Raw genomic sequence first — 15,118 nt, 5'->3', positions numbered from 1 at the left:
AATCTTTTTCGCTTTTTGATTTTAGGTAATCTGGGTTGTTACTATATTATAAACTTAAATATTTTTCTACGAAAAAATTACCAAATATTCTTTAAATGTTGCTCTTTTAAGCGCAGAAAGTTCTGTGAAAATATATGCTTCCGCTTTTTCGAAAAAAATTCACAAACATTCGCCTCTTTTCGGCTGCCCGACTAGGTATAACCCCTTAAAGTAATCTCGCCACTGTCATACTCCTTAAAGAGCACAATTATTATTTGCAACATTTTATCGTAGAAAAGAGAACTGGCGGTACTCAGGTGTACACACTTAGGTGCCTCACCGCGTAGAATCGTAAGTTTCAACAAGCGCGGTTTAAACGGTGTTTAGTTCCCATCAAGAGCCACTTAATCTCCGATCGCATAAACTCGCGCAACAATAGGGAACGCGTGGCCGAGTAGGGGCACACGTGATTACGCCTGACGAAACTTCATCGTGGAGTCACGTGGCGTCGGAAAAAGCGGGCACAACATCCGCACGAGGCAGGCCTGTCCATCGAAAAACCAAACCGCAAAACCCGAAAGGATCCACGAGCACCGCCTACAAGGAAAACAACCCCGAGTCACGCGTTCCCACGTACGGGCAACACGAAACCAGTTACAACCCCCTCGTGTTCTCGGTGTAACGTTTCGGATTACACGGTATTTTGCTGTTCCGCGTTGCTCTTACGGTTCGCTGTTTGCACAGGCCCGTAATCGAATCGTTTCGAAAAGCCTGGCTGATTCAATGCCTTTTTGGGACAGGGTCCCGAGCCTTTTGCGCGTTTCAGGTGACTCTTGTGCAAACGCCCGTTTGGATTTCGGCATTTCGTGGGACAATTCGGGGGCTCGTTGGAAGAGTGTGAATTTTTTTAACAGATAAAAATGATGGATGTTGAAATTGTTTAATGTGTTGATAATTTAAGTTGATAATTTAAATGAGTTAATTTTAATATTTTCGTGCTAAAAAAAATTGAAAGTGTAATCGAAATATAGATAAGTATGTAGAAATAAACCGGGTAGCAATAACTATTACAAGCTCCTCGTAAAAAATTCCGAAATAACGCAAAGAAAATGCTTCGTTACACTAGAAGACCCCCTGAATTTGTTTTATTTAACCTATAAATTTTGGGGGTACGGTCGAAATAATACGCATTGTTTCTGTATAGGATTGTGTTTGATTGTGGTTATTTTACTAATATAATTTTATTAGAAATTAAATGGGAATTAACGTGTTTGCAGGTATGTTTATGTAGACATGCTGTTTATTTTATTTACTGTTTGATTGGGGGGGGGGGGTTAAGTTGATCCCCCCTTAGCATTACTGTAGTAAGTACTACATTCAGGGGTGAAATTAGGGTAATTAAAATATCGTTGAGCTTCTTATTCTTGAACAAAGTAGAAAATTCATTGTGGATAATAATTTTAAGCAACTTTCAATCATTCTTAATTCTTCCAGTTGCGAAAAGATTCGACAAGTTTGAAACAGTAATTGGAAAAATGTTTTTTTCATGGTGTATTATAAACTTTGTCGTTTTTATTATTTATTCAATGTTGTGCGTCGACATTGACTTTTTGCAGCAATACAACACGAAAATTAATTTTTTCAATCACGTCTATGTCTTCAGTTTTGCATAAGTAGCTGTTTTTTGCAATAAATGATTTTTCACAATACACAATTGGTACCTTTTTCTTCTCACAATGCATTTCACTTTACTACGTAATTTTAGCGATCAGTGGATTTCAGAATTTTGGGCATAAATTTGTACAGTAATGTTAGCGTGACACAATACTTTCTCGAAGTACCCTTTTCCCTTCTTCCGTATTTATATGTAACGCGTAATAAAATATGTATTGGCTGACTAATAGTGACGAACAAAATTCTTAATCTTATCGGGAACAGTCCTCTTCAGACTGTCGTCCAGATCAATGACGTACCATATAATAGTGATTTTATCGTAGCGCTAGCTGGTAAGCTGACTTGCGTGGAAGCTTCTGAAAAGGAGGTCGACTCTTGTGGCGCGTTATCAGTTGAAGAAATTCTGTTACATATGGTATGCACGCGTCCACTGACTTCACTCTGCACAGAACTAAAGTAAATTCTACAAACCAATAACCACAGGTAGCTATTATTCACCAGGCACGATAGACGCAGTATCTAGTGTGTAAGAAACATTTGATATCTATCTAAAGAAAGAAATATTCTAAACCCAGGAAAATATATGTATTTTGTCTATTCTTCAATTCCAGAGTGAAAGGGGTCCAAGTTCTAATATTTCAGTTAACATTGCAAAATATGGTTATTACGGATATGTACCTGCTCAATATTTTATTTATACAAAAAGGCCATAGGAAAACGAATGTGCATAGACTCTACAAAACCGTTGAGGCTCACGAAACTTAAAATAAAACATATCTTTTCATTTTTAACTTAGAAATAAATTGTCTAAGAACATAGTTATTAGGGTTTTTGGCTTTTAAAACCGGATTTAAAAACAGTTATATTTTTTTAAAAATTTGTAAATTTCGAAACCCGGTTTTTAAATAAAAAAAACCTTTAACGTTTTTACTTGAAATCGCCTCGGACACAAGCATATTGTAGTAGGTAACCGTTTACTGTAAAACTAATCTTCATGAGTTCATATTTTCGGTAGGAAAACACTAAATAAAATAAAGATTTATAATTCATATTTTGTAAAATTTTAGTTATTTTAATTTTTTTATTTATTTGGTTTTTTATAGATAGAGTATATTTTATTATGTTATATTTTTGTAATTCCGTAAATATTAAAAAAACACTGAAACATTTTCAAATAAGTACAAATCTTTATTTTCTATTTTAATTATATTTTTTGTGAAACTACTAAAACCGGTGTAACCGGTTTTGGGGGAATAGTGGAATTCGAAAACCGGTTTTTTCAAAAGTCGGTTTTTGTATAAACCTTATAGTTATTAACACTTCCTGGAGGTTTCATTTGCGCAACAAAGCCATGAAAAGACGCAGTCAGTCACGAAAATCCACACACACCCTCAAAATTTAACATATTATAAAAAACATGGTAGGTAGTTCCAATAATTCTAATGTGTGTGTTTTGATAAAGTCGTCTGTATATACGTAGACACCTACAACTAACCGAGTAGAAATTCAATACATTCTCAAGCGCAGCAGTGTACAGTGTACTCGTTAAGTGGAGAAATAGTCAAAGACGCGCGTGCCCAAGGATTTTTCAAAATTAACTTCCTCGAAATCGAAGGCTCGTATAAACAAACTTCAATTTATTTTCCACACTTGGAATCACTCTATTCTCGACTGTACCACCCTTCTTAACCCACCCCTTATACTTTCAACCCACACCACCCTTATTCTTAATTCCTCAACCAGAAACCCAAAATTCTCTCACCACAGTGACCACTACAGTCATATTCAAGAAGTTAAGCCTCTGCTTACGATCCCACGAGTCTATCCAAAGATTAAAAGAAAAACGAGCGATCCCGAAAAAAACAGCAGCTATCCATCAAACCTCGAATTCGAAACGTCAGGGTGGAAATGGGCCGACATCTACTACTCACCACCAGTTAAAGGGGAAAAAATCGTGGCGCGGTAATAGCCACGGGGCGAGACGCTGTAACTCGATGCCGAAACTCGACGCGTGCCTGAAGGACCCAGGAGCAGTTCCTTTTCCTAGAGATATGTATATACTTTGCGCGCCACTCCACTTCCTTCGCGTCCTCGCGGCGCGTTTTATCGCCGCATTAATTTTCGCAACAGGAACGCGTCCCGGTGAAAAGCCACTTCGCGACGCGCCATTTTCCAAGTTTTTACGCCGGCTCGTACCGCGGCCAAGTTACGAAGTCGTAACAGCCACGTCAACGTGATCTAGGATGCACCTGGACTTTCAGAATTTACTCACTGGCTCCTGTGGTTTTAAGGTATTGTCGGCGATTTTGAGAAATCTCATCGCCAGACTGCAAGCTTTCGATACCTATATCCGGCTGGAGGAGTACCTATATCCAAGTCTCACTGTATAGCAGTGCAGGTAACATCTGAAGGGTTCGATGAGGAACGCTTGACACACTGCAAGTGGCACATTCCAGTACCCCAAAGCCTCAAGAAAAATTATTTCGTCACGATTATGCAATGCGTCTAGTGGAACGATATAAGTACACATAATTATTTTGCGATCTGTTGGAGGCAGGGAAATGTTGTTTCTATAAAAGTTGCTTGATTTGAAAAGGGATATATTGGATTTGAATTTTTTCTCAGATTATTAGGAGCAGCATTTACAAAGAAAATTGAACGAGATCGTCCCTTACGTAATATTTTTTACATTGCATATTTTCAGCTATTAAAATTCATTCAAAGGTTTATGTATAATAACTTGGTTTCGTCTACGCGATGAAACATCGTCTTTGAGGCTACTCATTTTGAAAATTAGGTTAAAAAAATATAACGTAAGCCGCTACATAAATCCCTCTCATCCCTTGTAAGAAAAAGTACAAAATTCGCGACCCCCTCCCCTTCACACGCTCCAAAAAAGACTTGCGTAATTTAAAAACGACCACAAAGCAGTTGGGCTCTAGAAGAATACAATTTATTGCAGTGCCCAGACGGAATGATACGATGAAGGACTATCGATGTGTGGGCGCCTAATAATTTTCCATCATCAAGACAGAAACTGATCGTAGCGGGTCGATAACCGATGTTTAACGACGTTACAGGGCCGATGTATCAAAACGAGTGGTCGCTCGGGGCGAAGTCGTGGCGAGAAAACGAAGAAAACGAAGGAGCAACGGCGGAGGAGCGCCGGTAGGGTTCTCGTTCCACTGCTTTTTGGCGTGGGCGGTGGAGATGCGGCATTGCCATAAAAAAAAGGGGGAAAGAAAAATAGGAAAAACCACCGCCACCGCAGAAACTTTCGACTTGGAAAGCAATTCCCTCTCGCCGGTCCGCGACTTTTCCAACGAGAGAAATGTAGGTGGGAAAACGTTCCTGCTCCTTTATAGGGAAGAAAAAGGATCGGGCAACTTTTTATTACGTCGGTAAATTTATTGTACCCTCGCGCTGTAATCGATGCGTGATGAAACCGCCATTATAAGTCCTCCCCAGCGATCAAATAAATCGTTTACTATTACGTGCTCAAGGCCAGATCGTCACTGTTTTCTTTTTATTAATTGTTATAGAATTTATTAAAGTATTTATTGTTGAGACATTTAATTGAAATGCAAGTGCACGTTTCGTATAGAAATGCTCTGTGCTGCAATTGAAATTGCGGGTAATTGGTCGTTTACAGACCCCAAACGTTGTAGAATTATTTTTTACGCGAGCAGGTATATTAAACGTTATAACTAAAAAACTGTCAAAAATGGAGCTGCAACCAACCCCTTTGCTGCAAGGTCCTCAATTATACTTCTAAACCCTAACTATTCACCTCGTGAAATATTCAACCCCAAAATTCCTCGTAGATGATTTATTTTTTTAAAGTGCGTTCAACGATCGGAAGCAAAACGAAACAAAGCTTCCCCCCTTAAATGTCTATCTGAAAACCTTAAAAAAATATATCCCACCATCAATCAAGCAATCAATCAAACCACTCGCATCTTACCCAACAGAACAACACGCTTCTACACGATCAACCCAGAAGGTAAAAGCAAATCGGAAGGAAAACTTCCATTGAATTCCGAATTCCACTGAAATGGCGCGAGGATCAGCTCCCCCTTTGGAAGGGAAGATTTTTCCATCCCCGCGATGCGATCGACTGCTCCAATCATCGGCTTTGGTTACCTCTAAGCGGAAGAAGACGTTCACGACGCGCACTATACACGCGTTCGAGGTACACAGACACGCGCTCGCGCGCAAATGTATACGACGCGTAAGCCCAACAGGAATCTTAAGGTGCATCCCTTTCAGCGCAAAGCCGATCCGCCGTCGTCCGCGACAAAGATACGAGAAAACCTTTCATTCTCATTTTCCCGCTGTCTCTGCCGCCCGCGTGCGTGAATGGTACGCGCCCTCTAACCAGCCGCCATTTTCTCTCCACCCCCGTCCGGTTCGCCATGAACCACCGTCTCCTATGGTTACCATGCACCCGAGGGATGCTTGACATTCTCATTGGAGCTTTCTGCTCCTTGTCAAACCGCGGTCTCCTCGACCCACGGCCCCGAAAGCGCGCCTGGACGCCGTGTTTTCGCCCTCACCTTCGCGCGTTCTATCGCCACGCGCCGCGCCGTTTGATCGCCTGCTCGCGGCCAGCGACTGGCCTGAGCGGTTCCCCGCGAGAGCTTTCTGCTGCGGCCATTCGGGCTTTTCGTTTGTCGGGAAGCACGAGTCCGAGAGACACGGACCTCTAACTTTACAAATGCGCCGAGTGTCGGGAAAGTAATGCTCGCTCGAATAAGCGGAGATTTGCTGGACAAACGTGCAGAAGGATTCCGCTCGATTTCGAAATCCAGGCTCAACTTGCTCTCTCATATGTGCTGGTGAAGGAAACGCTGGGAGATTTCGAGGAAATTACGCGGTGGAGGTAAAAGACTGCTGACGGTTTGGCTAATTGGATCACGGAGGCTGTTTAGTGTATAGCTTGTAGAAGTATTTTTAGACAGCCAGGAATGAGATTGCGGTATGTGTTGAAAAATGCGATACAGTAATCGGTTGGTTTTAATGTGGTCGGGGGCGCAATCACAGTCACAGGTCAAGGAACATTCCTAAGAGATTCTATAAACAATGATAACAAACGGCACTCGAAATATTGCATAAGCTTGTGAGAAGAATGTGGAAAACTTGCGGAGAAGTGGTAGTAGGAAAAGAGAGCCTCTTCAGCGTGCTTATTTTTGCAACCTATCAATATTCGTGTCACTATAAATTATAAATAGTAACTCGTGTTAAAGTTTCAGCGTTTTCAACAGCACATACAGTTCCGCGATTAACGAACCGCTCCCATAAATAACTCCAAGCTGTTACTTTCAAATGGTGCTTAATCCCAGAGTTGCGGGCAATAATATAGGTAAGCCTGGCATTTAATGATCGACAAGCGATCGAACAAAAAAGTGAAAAATATTGGAAGATAGATATTTTCTAATATTTCGTAGCAACGTTCAGAAGCGTTTAAATCAGGATCACGTAGCTCGCCTGAGGTGTTCAGAAAGAATGCAATGGCCACGTGCTGAAAGATGGGCGCGTTTAATCGACTGACACACAGCGCGGAAAAGTTTAACTGGCTAACCGGCGCAGTTTAGGTCGTGGTGTTTGGGCCTAAGTTTAGATTTGGGTTTAGATTTAAGCACATTCGCTATCGTGCCCGAAGCAATACCGTATTGATTGTGGGGTGGCCGAGCCTCCGAACACATTACATGATTAAACCGCCCCAATGGCATAGCAACCGGCCTTGCAGCACTTACCTTATTAAAATATCCACCACCCTCACCGCGCCCTTTTAACAAAACCTTCACACGGACCCGCGAACTGTTCCATCGCCTACCCTCTATCATCAAGGAACAGTTTAAGCAAGTGAGCTGTTCGAGTCGGTTCTTCTGGGTGGCCAGCGTGTTCCAACAAATGACAATTTATGAAAGAGTAAATCGCAATCTGCGAAACCTGACGCTTAGAGAAAGCGGAACGGCCGTTTTTGTTGCGCTTAAGGGGAGGTTTCGGTCTGAATGTCGATTTTTTTTATTTCATTTTTCGAATGTTCAATCTTTTAGGAATACGTGTTTAAAAGGATTTGTTGAAATTCGTAAAATTCCCGAAGTTATAGGCATTTGTGTAGCGGCAAATGCATGGGTAACACCCGGCCACTCGGCACTCACGTAAAACTTTAAACGCGTTTTTCTTGAAACAAAGTTCTCAAAACGGTGGGCGCTGTATCTCCAAAAATTATTATCCGATTCGACTGAAACTTTTTTTTATTTTGAAGAATATACTTCTGGCTAGGAGGGGACTAGAAAAAAATTACAAAAAATTAAAAATTTGTAATTTTCAAAGGCGTTGACCAGCTTGCGTGTGGGGGTCTAGAAGATTAATTAATATATTAAAACTTATGGATGTTTTTCTATTTTTTTTTCTATAGTCTCTTAAGACAGCGTACTGAAGATAGGTAATACAATTTTTCTATGAAAGCTGTAAATTATTCCTAAAAAAAAAGTCTTAAAAATGGTTTACTTTTCCGACGGTCACAGTGGTGTTCCCCCTTAACATACGCTACATCGACGGTTTCGAGATATGAAAATTGTAGACAGTATTAAGGAATTGAATGATGATAACTAGGGATGAAGAAAATGTACCTAAGTAGTCCGTTTTTAATGGCCTTTTCGTGGATATATCTTAAGTTCTTGAGAATATTTCTAATTGACCCAAAATATGAAATGTCATAATTATTAACTTTTTAATGGTTTAAGATTAAGTCAATTTGGATTAACATTTAACGGTATTAGTTCACAAAAATTGCGATTGTCGAATCGCAAGATTTATAATATACTATAGATTGTAATAGAATATTCTGCTTTGTGATCGACAGAAAAGGTTTCATCCTTAAGAAAAAATTTAATTTATTTTTTATTTAGGTATTCGATCGATACTTTTAATAATTCATGGCAGCATATGCAATATTCATGAGTAAAATAAACGACAGCTCCTGTTTTACTTTGAGAGTAGGAGTAGGTTCCCAAATTCAAGAGATTACACATGGAATGTCGATAACACGATAGAAAATATTCTCTGATAAATCAATAGTACCTACTTTGTAGAAGTATAGCCATCATATTATAGAGCGTATTAGTATAAAATTTATCATACATTGTTGAAAATATTATACTGTAACATTAATAGGCTATATTTTATTCTATCTTGAATGTAATATATTATAATATACTGTTCAATATTCAATATATTTTAACACGTATTCCAGTAGCTGCCATTTACTATACTTTAACGTTAAAAAGGTAGTAAAAAGAAATTTGTATTAGCAGAGAGTTCCTTATTAAATATTTCCCCAACTTCTCCAAACACTATCTTTTTAAGAATTTTAATTGCAACGTTAATACACGCAATTACGTTTTCAGATTTATATCTATGTAGAAGCATATGTCTTAAAGTGTAATTTAATTTTTCTAACCGACTTTTATCGATACTCTACATGGAGTGATAACGGTCAATAGTAAGTTGTATTCCGAAAGACTACTACGGTTGTAATTTATTCCACTGATGAATGAAAGATTAAATCACGTGTTTACACGCAGATATCGACACGCTGCAAGTAGTAAGTTTTTTATCCGTAATTATCAAATTATGTTGACAAACCACGTAATTGCAAACTTCTCCTTCACTCGACACAATCCACGTTGAAGAGATAAAGTAACTTCGTTCTACTGATAAATGAAGAGCGCAATATATCTCTTTTTCATACAACTATGTATAGTAGTGTATTGTAATCGTGTCATAAAATCTTAGCCCCGTTGTTTAACTTGTTTATGACTGCCAATATTTAAGGAAGGTTAAGGCGTACGGTGCTAATTAAAGAAACTGTACACTCGCGATTGTATAATCAATAAAAAACTGGATATTTCAAGATCGATATGAAGGAGACTAATCAGTGGCCCAAATGTAACGATTTTATGTTCCCGAGGTGGACGTTAATCTTATCGATCACTCGGATCCAGAGTTCTTATCAAGGGACCGCCACTGTTCGCGTAATGTGGCACAAAAATTTCAACCTGACCCGTTATTACAAGAACTCGCGATAACGACAAAACCATCGTGCCTAGAGCTCCTGGTAATTGCAACATGCTCCGACTACCTCATTTAAGTAAACTCGATTATTCGCGGCTGGATCTATTTTTCGTCGACTAAATATGGTTTGATAATTGGGTTTACAACGGTAACGATTCACAGTGATCAGCGAAGACATGGATTTCTAATTCACTGTAACAATGTTACTACTAATATCAGCTTAGCTTAATATTGATTATGAAAAGGAATTTTTGTGCGCATTCTAATACAAACTAATTCAGCTCCATTCGTTTATTGTACATTTCAGAATTTCGAAAATCAAACGATTGAAATGTTCTACAGCATTTTGTCCTTCGGCTGAATCACTTGCAAAGTATGCACTGTGACAAATTGGACTTGTACATACGAGCACTGCTCTTGAAAGATATTTTATGGTAGCCAACTTGCACGGTAGCAGTATAAAGCTAGTAAAACAATTCAGTCGGAAGTAATGACTCTATCGTGTCACGATTATCTATTTATACCCACTTAGGAGCACACTTTATCAATAGCATTGCTATGATCACGTTTTCGTATTCCTCCTTAAGTAGCGACCAATTTTATGTATAACAAACCAACTACTGTTAATAAACAGCAAAATTATCAGCAAATATCACTCCCTGAAAATACAAATTTCCTAATTTCCCGATAATGCACAATCATTCGCACACAGTAGCGGACATAATAGTTACCACTTTTTCGATTTGCTTTATTTTTGTTATTTTTGAACGATTTTATACAGCTTCGATCCTCTGTATGTTTGTTTGTATTTTTGTTTGTATGGATCAAATCTGGCAACTCAAATTTAAGCCACTTCCAACTATCTAATTGTCTTGAAACTTTACAGGCGTGCGTAGGTTGGGTGACAATAAAATATTTTTTAAAAAATTAACCCGAGGGGGTGAAAAAATTACCCAGTCATCAATAAATATAACCCATAACTACAAATCCAAACGACTTGAAACGAGCCACTCGTGTTCTTTACGAAAACGACAAAAAGCCGCTCCGTTCGGGACTCTAAGTAGTCGCATTGCGGTTACCGAAAATACAAAATTTATCGAGAATCGTGGGGCACGATATTTCATAACAAGATATGAATCACTTTAATACTTCAAGTTCTGGTTGCACATGGTGCCCCACGATTTTATTTAAAGTGATGTCAACACCATTAAAATTATAGCACAAAAAAGAATTATTTTTTAGTTTTTAGTGCATTTTAATTTAGTTTTTACTGTATTTTTAATAAAATCGTTTATCATTAATTTTTTTTTATATTTTTTTTTAACATCAACTTGGAACTGTGGTATGTGTTTAATATACATATTCTGATGGATAATTGAAAGCTGTATAAAACCCAGTTAAAATTGAATTTATGTAACTAACAAAAAAATTGTATGCCATTGAACGGGATAACACATTTTTGGGGCCGACAAAGAAGTTACCACTTTTGGTATTCTTTTAGGCCGTCCTAACCGCTGAAGGTGCCCTCACGAAATATCAGATTTTTCATTACTTTTCAAAAGTGGTAACTTTTTAACAGCTTTTGATGTTGTTTATTAGTTAAACAAATTCAACTTTAACTGAGTTTTACACAGTTTTAAATTTTCTATCAGAATATGTATATTGGGCACAAGCTGCAGTTTTGAGTTGATCTTAAAAAATAATGGAGGTAGATTGGATCGAAAAAGTGGTAACTTTCTTGTTCGCTACTGTAGGTACACAGAAACACCCACCAGTACCAAATCTCACCCCATCACTCCAACTCTTCTCCACTTATTAGAGCTGCCCCCAAACGAACTTAACTCACAGGCATTCCTCCCATAAGCAATACTTCCAAGACAACAGGGTCACGCATCGTTCACCTCCTACACCTTTCTGGAGGGTAAGCGGATTCCTAGACTTTCTAAAATTTAGTTTATTCCCTAAAGTGGGGGTGGTCAAATTTGGTAATTTAATTGATATAGTTTAATTTCCTTGATCTGAAGCGTTGGCTAGAACTGAAAATTTGAAAATCTGAAATCCGATTTCTGGAGGGTAAGCGGATTCCTAGACTTTCTAAAATTTAGTTTATTCCCTAAAGTGGGGGTGGTCAAATTTGGTAATTTAATTGATATAGTTTAATTTCTTTGATCTGAAGCGTTGGCTAGAACTGAAAATTAGAAAATCTGGAATCCGATTCAAGCTCCCCAAAACCACTTAAAACATTCATCACCCCCAAACTCCATCAAACATCTCGCATGAACTCCATTTCCTCCCAAACATGAAACGAAACGTCTCCTACCCTTACGAGCGAACAATGAACACCGGGGATCACGAAGAATGCAATTATTTTTAAACACTGAAGGGAATGCTTACCTTCGAGGTTCTTGTTCCTGGCCAGCAGGGCCAGCAGGACGTCCTGGTTGGGCGCAGCTTCCGGCAAGTCGCCGGTGTCCTGATGCGAAGGCGGCACCGAGGGTCCCAACGGCGGTATGGCGCTGGTCGGTGGCCGCGGCATCATCACCGGCGCGGAGCCCAGCGGCGGCAGAGGGAGGCCCCCGGGTGGATGGTGAAGAGGATTGTGGGCCGGTGGGCCGCTACTCGATAGCGGCGGCAGCGCGGCGACCGGCTGCACTGCTGCAGACATCGACAGATCGACGCCACCCAACAGTACCGGACGACAACCTCCTGACGCTGGTCCGCTGCTCACCGCCGGGAGGATTCCGCCACCCCCCGGCAGTGGTGCGTACGGCAAGTACAGCTCCAGTATAAGACCAGGAAGCGGCAATCTCGGGAACACTGACCAACGACCGGCGCTTCTACGCTTAACGAGCTTGCAGTCGGATCAGTGTATCCGGGGTGTCTCCTTTCGGGCACAATATTATATATCGCGGACTAGGAACGCGTTTTCTTTTGCTGGTTGAAAAGACGGGATACTTGCTTTTCCTCGGAGAGGAAGAAAAGTGGTAGTGTTTGCACCACCCGTATGGGGTTTCTTGCTTTGATTTGATGCGTTACTGAAGTGGATTCTCTGAATGGTTCTGTTTGGAGTATTGTTGACGTATGGGGTTCAGAATCGTAGTCCACGAACTCACATTCATTCACGAACTCGGCTTACACTTCCCGGGTCACTGTTCTATGAGTTTCTTCTTGAAACTACGGAATGCTTTGTATGATCGTGATTAGTGATCGTTGCGAGCCTCCATAGTTGATGTTACCACCACTAAGGAATTGTCTGTTGAGTTCTCGTAGATCTGTCGTCCGCTCACTGGCCGAACAGTCTCACTCGATTAAGTACACGTTGCAGCATTGGCATTGAATCACTCGACCATCGGATTGAAGCTGACCATTGCCACGAAACTGACACTCACTTTCCTCCGTCGCCGAGGTTTTCTGTTCCTTCTTGGGCACTCGCCGAGTCAGTCGGAACCCAACTCGACAATTTTAGTACAGTCTAAAACGATCCGTTCTCGCCTCTTTATCGATCGATCGTCCAAAGTTCCGTCGTAATCTCGCGGGCTGTCGCGCAGTAACTGTCGATGGTAATCGACTTACAAGAGGCTCTTGTTTCTGTCACCTTCCGATGACTTTGTCTAAGGGAGACAGAGGAGAGCGCTTGTCGGTTCAACCATCCCGTATCGCGTGCAAGAGGAGCGCTAATGCCTCTGTCTCGAGGATCGCCGAGCGTGGCGAGCGAGCGCTTACGAATGTTTACGAGCGCCGCTACTAGGAGCCGAGTCTGAATGGCTTGTTTGTAAATAGTCCCAGCGCGTGAGTAGTAACAGCCACGCGAAAAGAAAATCCGCGATTTATCGTCAGCGGAGCGAAGATTCGAATTGTGCGCCCGTTCACGCGCCGCCGTTGATGATCGATGCACCCCGACGTCTTCTGAAACGCTCCGTTTGCTTCATTACTCGCGGATACTAGTATTCGCCCATAGAAAATTCCTCTGGAACTCTATGCAAAGAGAAAGCACCACCGCTGGCGGTTCAAGTTCCCTCTTCTTTACTTGGTGCGACAATATTTACACGTGACACGTTCAACTTTTTCTAAAACACTTCATTCGCTTCGCTACCAGCGAATCCTAGTAATCCTCCATAGAAAATTCCTCTAGATTTCTGTGCAAACACCACTGCTGATAGGTCAAGTCCTCCCCTGTCCACCTCTTACGACAATATCCACACGTGCTACGTCCAATCACTCTCCTCCGTTGATGATAAGAATCGCGACACGTTTCACGGCTGCGGCGGTACTCGTTGGCGCGAGGAACGCAACAGTTAAATCGTTTCGCGATACAGGAAAACTGTCACTTGAACAGCGTCGCCGCGGCGGATGTTCGACATCATTGAAATTCTTCGGCTGAGATTTTTGCGCCACTGGCCGGACGGATCGAGGCGAATCGACAGGTGGAGATCGAGGATCAGACTGTAGACAGCAGCCCGGGACACCTTCCAGCAAGACCCGAGCGGGCTTGAAGCCAGCCGCGCACTTGGTTCCTCTCTGTCGCGGCTCTGGAATCCAGAGCGACGGTCCGCGTCTTATCGGCCCGTTCACAGGTCCCGGTTTATCTCGACCATAACCTTGGCTATGCTGCTTCGATCGCGGCGATTTTTTCTTCGTAAAATCATGCGTGACTCGTCGACGTCTGCGCTCGCGTCTCTCTCTATCGTCTGTCTTCTGTTACACTCCGTTGCTCATCCACGTCCTCCGCCGCGGCTGGGATTATCTTCCGTTGCCCTGGCGCCCACTATTTAAGAAGCCTTCCATGATTCACGCCCGATAATTTCGTAATCGACCATTACAAAGTGCATCGAAAAGCTTCCGCGGTCGTAATTAAGCCAACATGTAGGCGCGGAGCGACGATATCAAAACAGTGGCACGTCCCAAATAACTATGGCGTGCTGGTTTCAGCCGGGCCGTTTTAAGCCACTCGATACGTCCAGATTTATTCAACAGGGGCAGCGGATTCTGCCAATTTCCCTCGACATTCTTCTGCGACGTGTCCCCTTTATGTTTCTTTGGTACACCACAAACTCCCTTGTTTGGTGAATATGATTATAATCCAACGTCCACGAAAGGCGATGTCCTTCTTACGAGTGCCCCCCTCCCGCGTTCCGGTCCCAATACGAGTTTCAACGTTCCGGTCGAAACGAAGCGGGCCGTTTTCTGATCGGGCCGAGTTGGGACACGTTCGACGTCCGCCGAAGATCACCGATAGGAGTGGAGGCTTTGTTAGTTTCTATTCCCTCTAATCTCCTTCGCGGCGCGTCTATCTCGCCCCGTTCGCCTTTGATCAGCAGCGGGGCGGGCCGTACGGTTTTTGCACGCGTGTCGATGGAAATCGTGGCCGGGGCCCGATGTAAAT

At 41.6% G+C, this 15,118-nt stretch overlaps 1 protein-coding gene across 2 annotated transcripts in view; it reads right to left on the bottom strand.

Annotated features, from left to right (window-relative positions):
- The window catches only part of Lim3 (Lim3 homeobox protein), an 81,283-nt gene extending 66,445 nt beyond the window's left edge, over window positions 1-14,838 (bottom strand). For both annotated transcript variants that reach the window (XM_076831302.1, XM_076831303.1), the window contains exon 1: window positions 12,130-14,838. In XM_076831302.1, coding sequence (XP_076687417.1) covers window positions 12,130-12,400 — 271 coding nt within the window. In that variant the 5' untranslated portion in view covers window positions 12,401-14,838. The remainder of the gene's footprint in view (window positions 1-12,129) is intronic.
- Window positions 14,839-15,118: the final 280 nt, after the last annotated feature.

Source organism: Andrena cerasifolii, chromosome 2 (assembly GCF_050908995.1).
Source record: "Andrena cerasifolii isolate SP2316 chromosome 2, iyAndCera1_principal, whole genome shotgun sequence".
Taxonomy (NCBI): domain Eukaryota; kingdom Metazoa; phylum Arthropoda; class Insecta; order Hymenoptera; family Andrenidae; genus Andrena; species Andrena cerasifolii.
The sequence above is the reverse complement of the archived record's forward strand: the minus strand, read 5'-3'. Positions and strand labels throughout refer to the sequence as shown.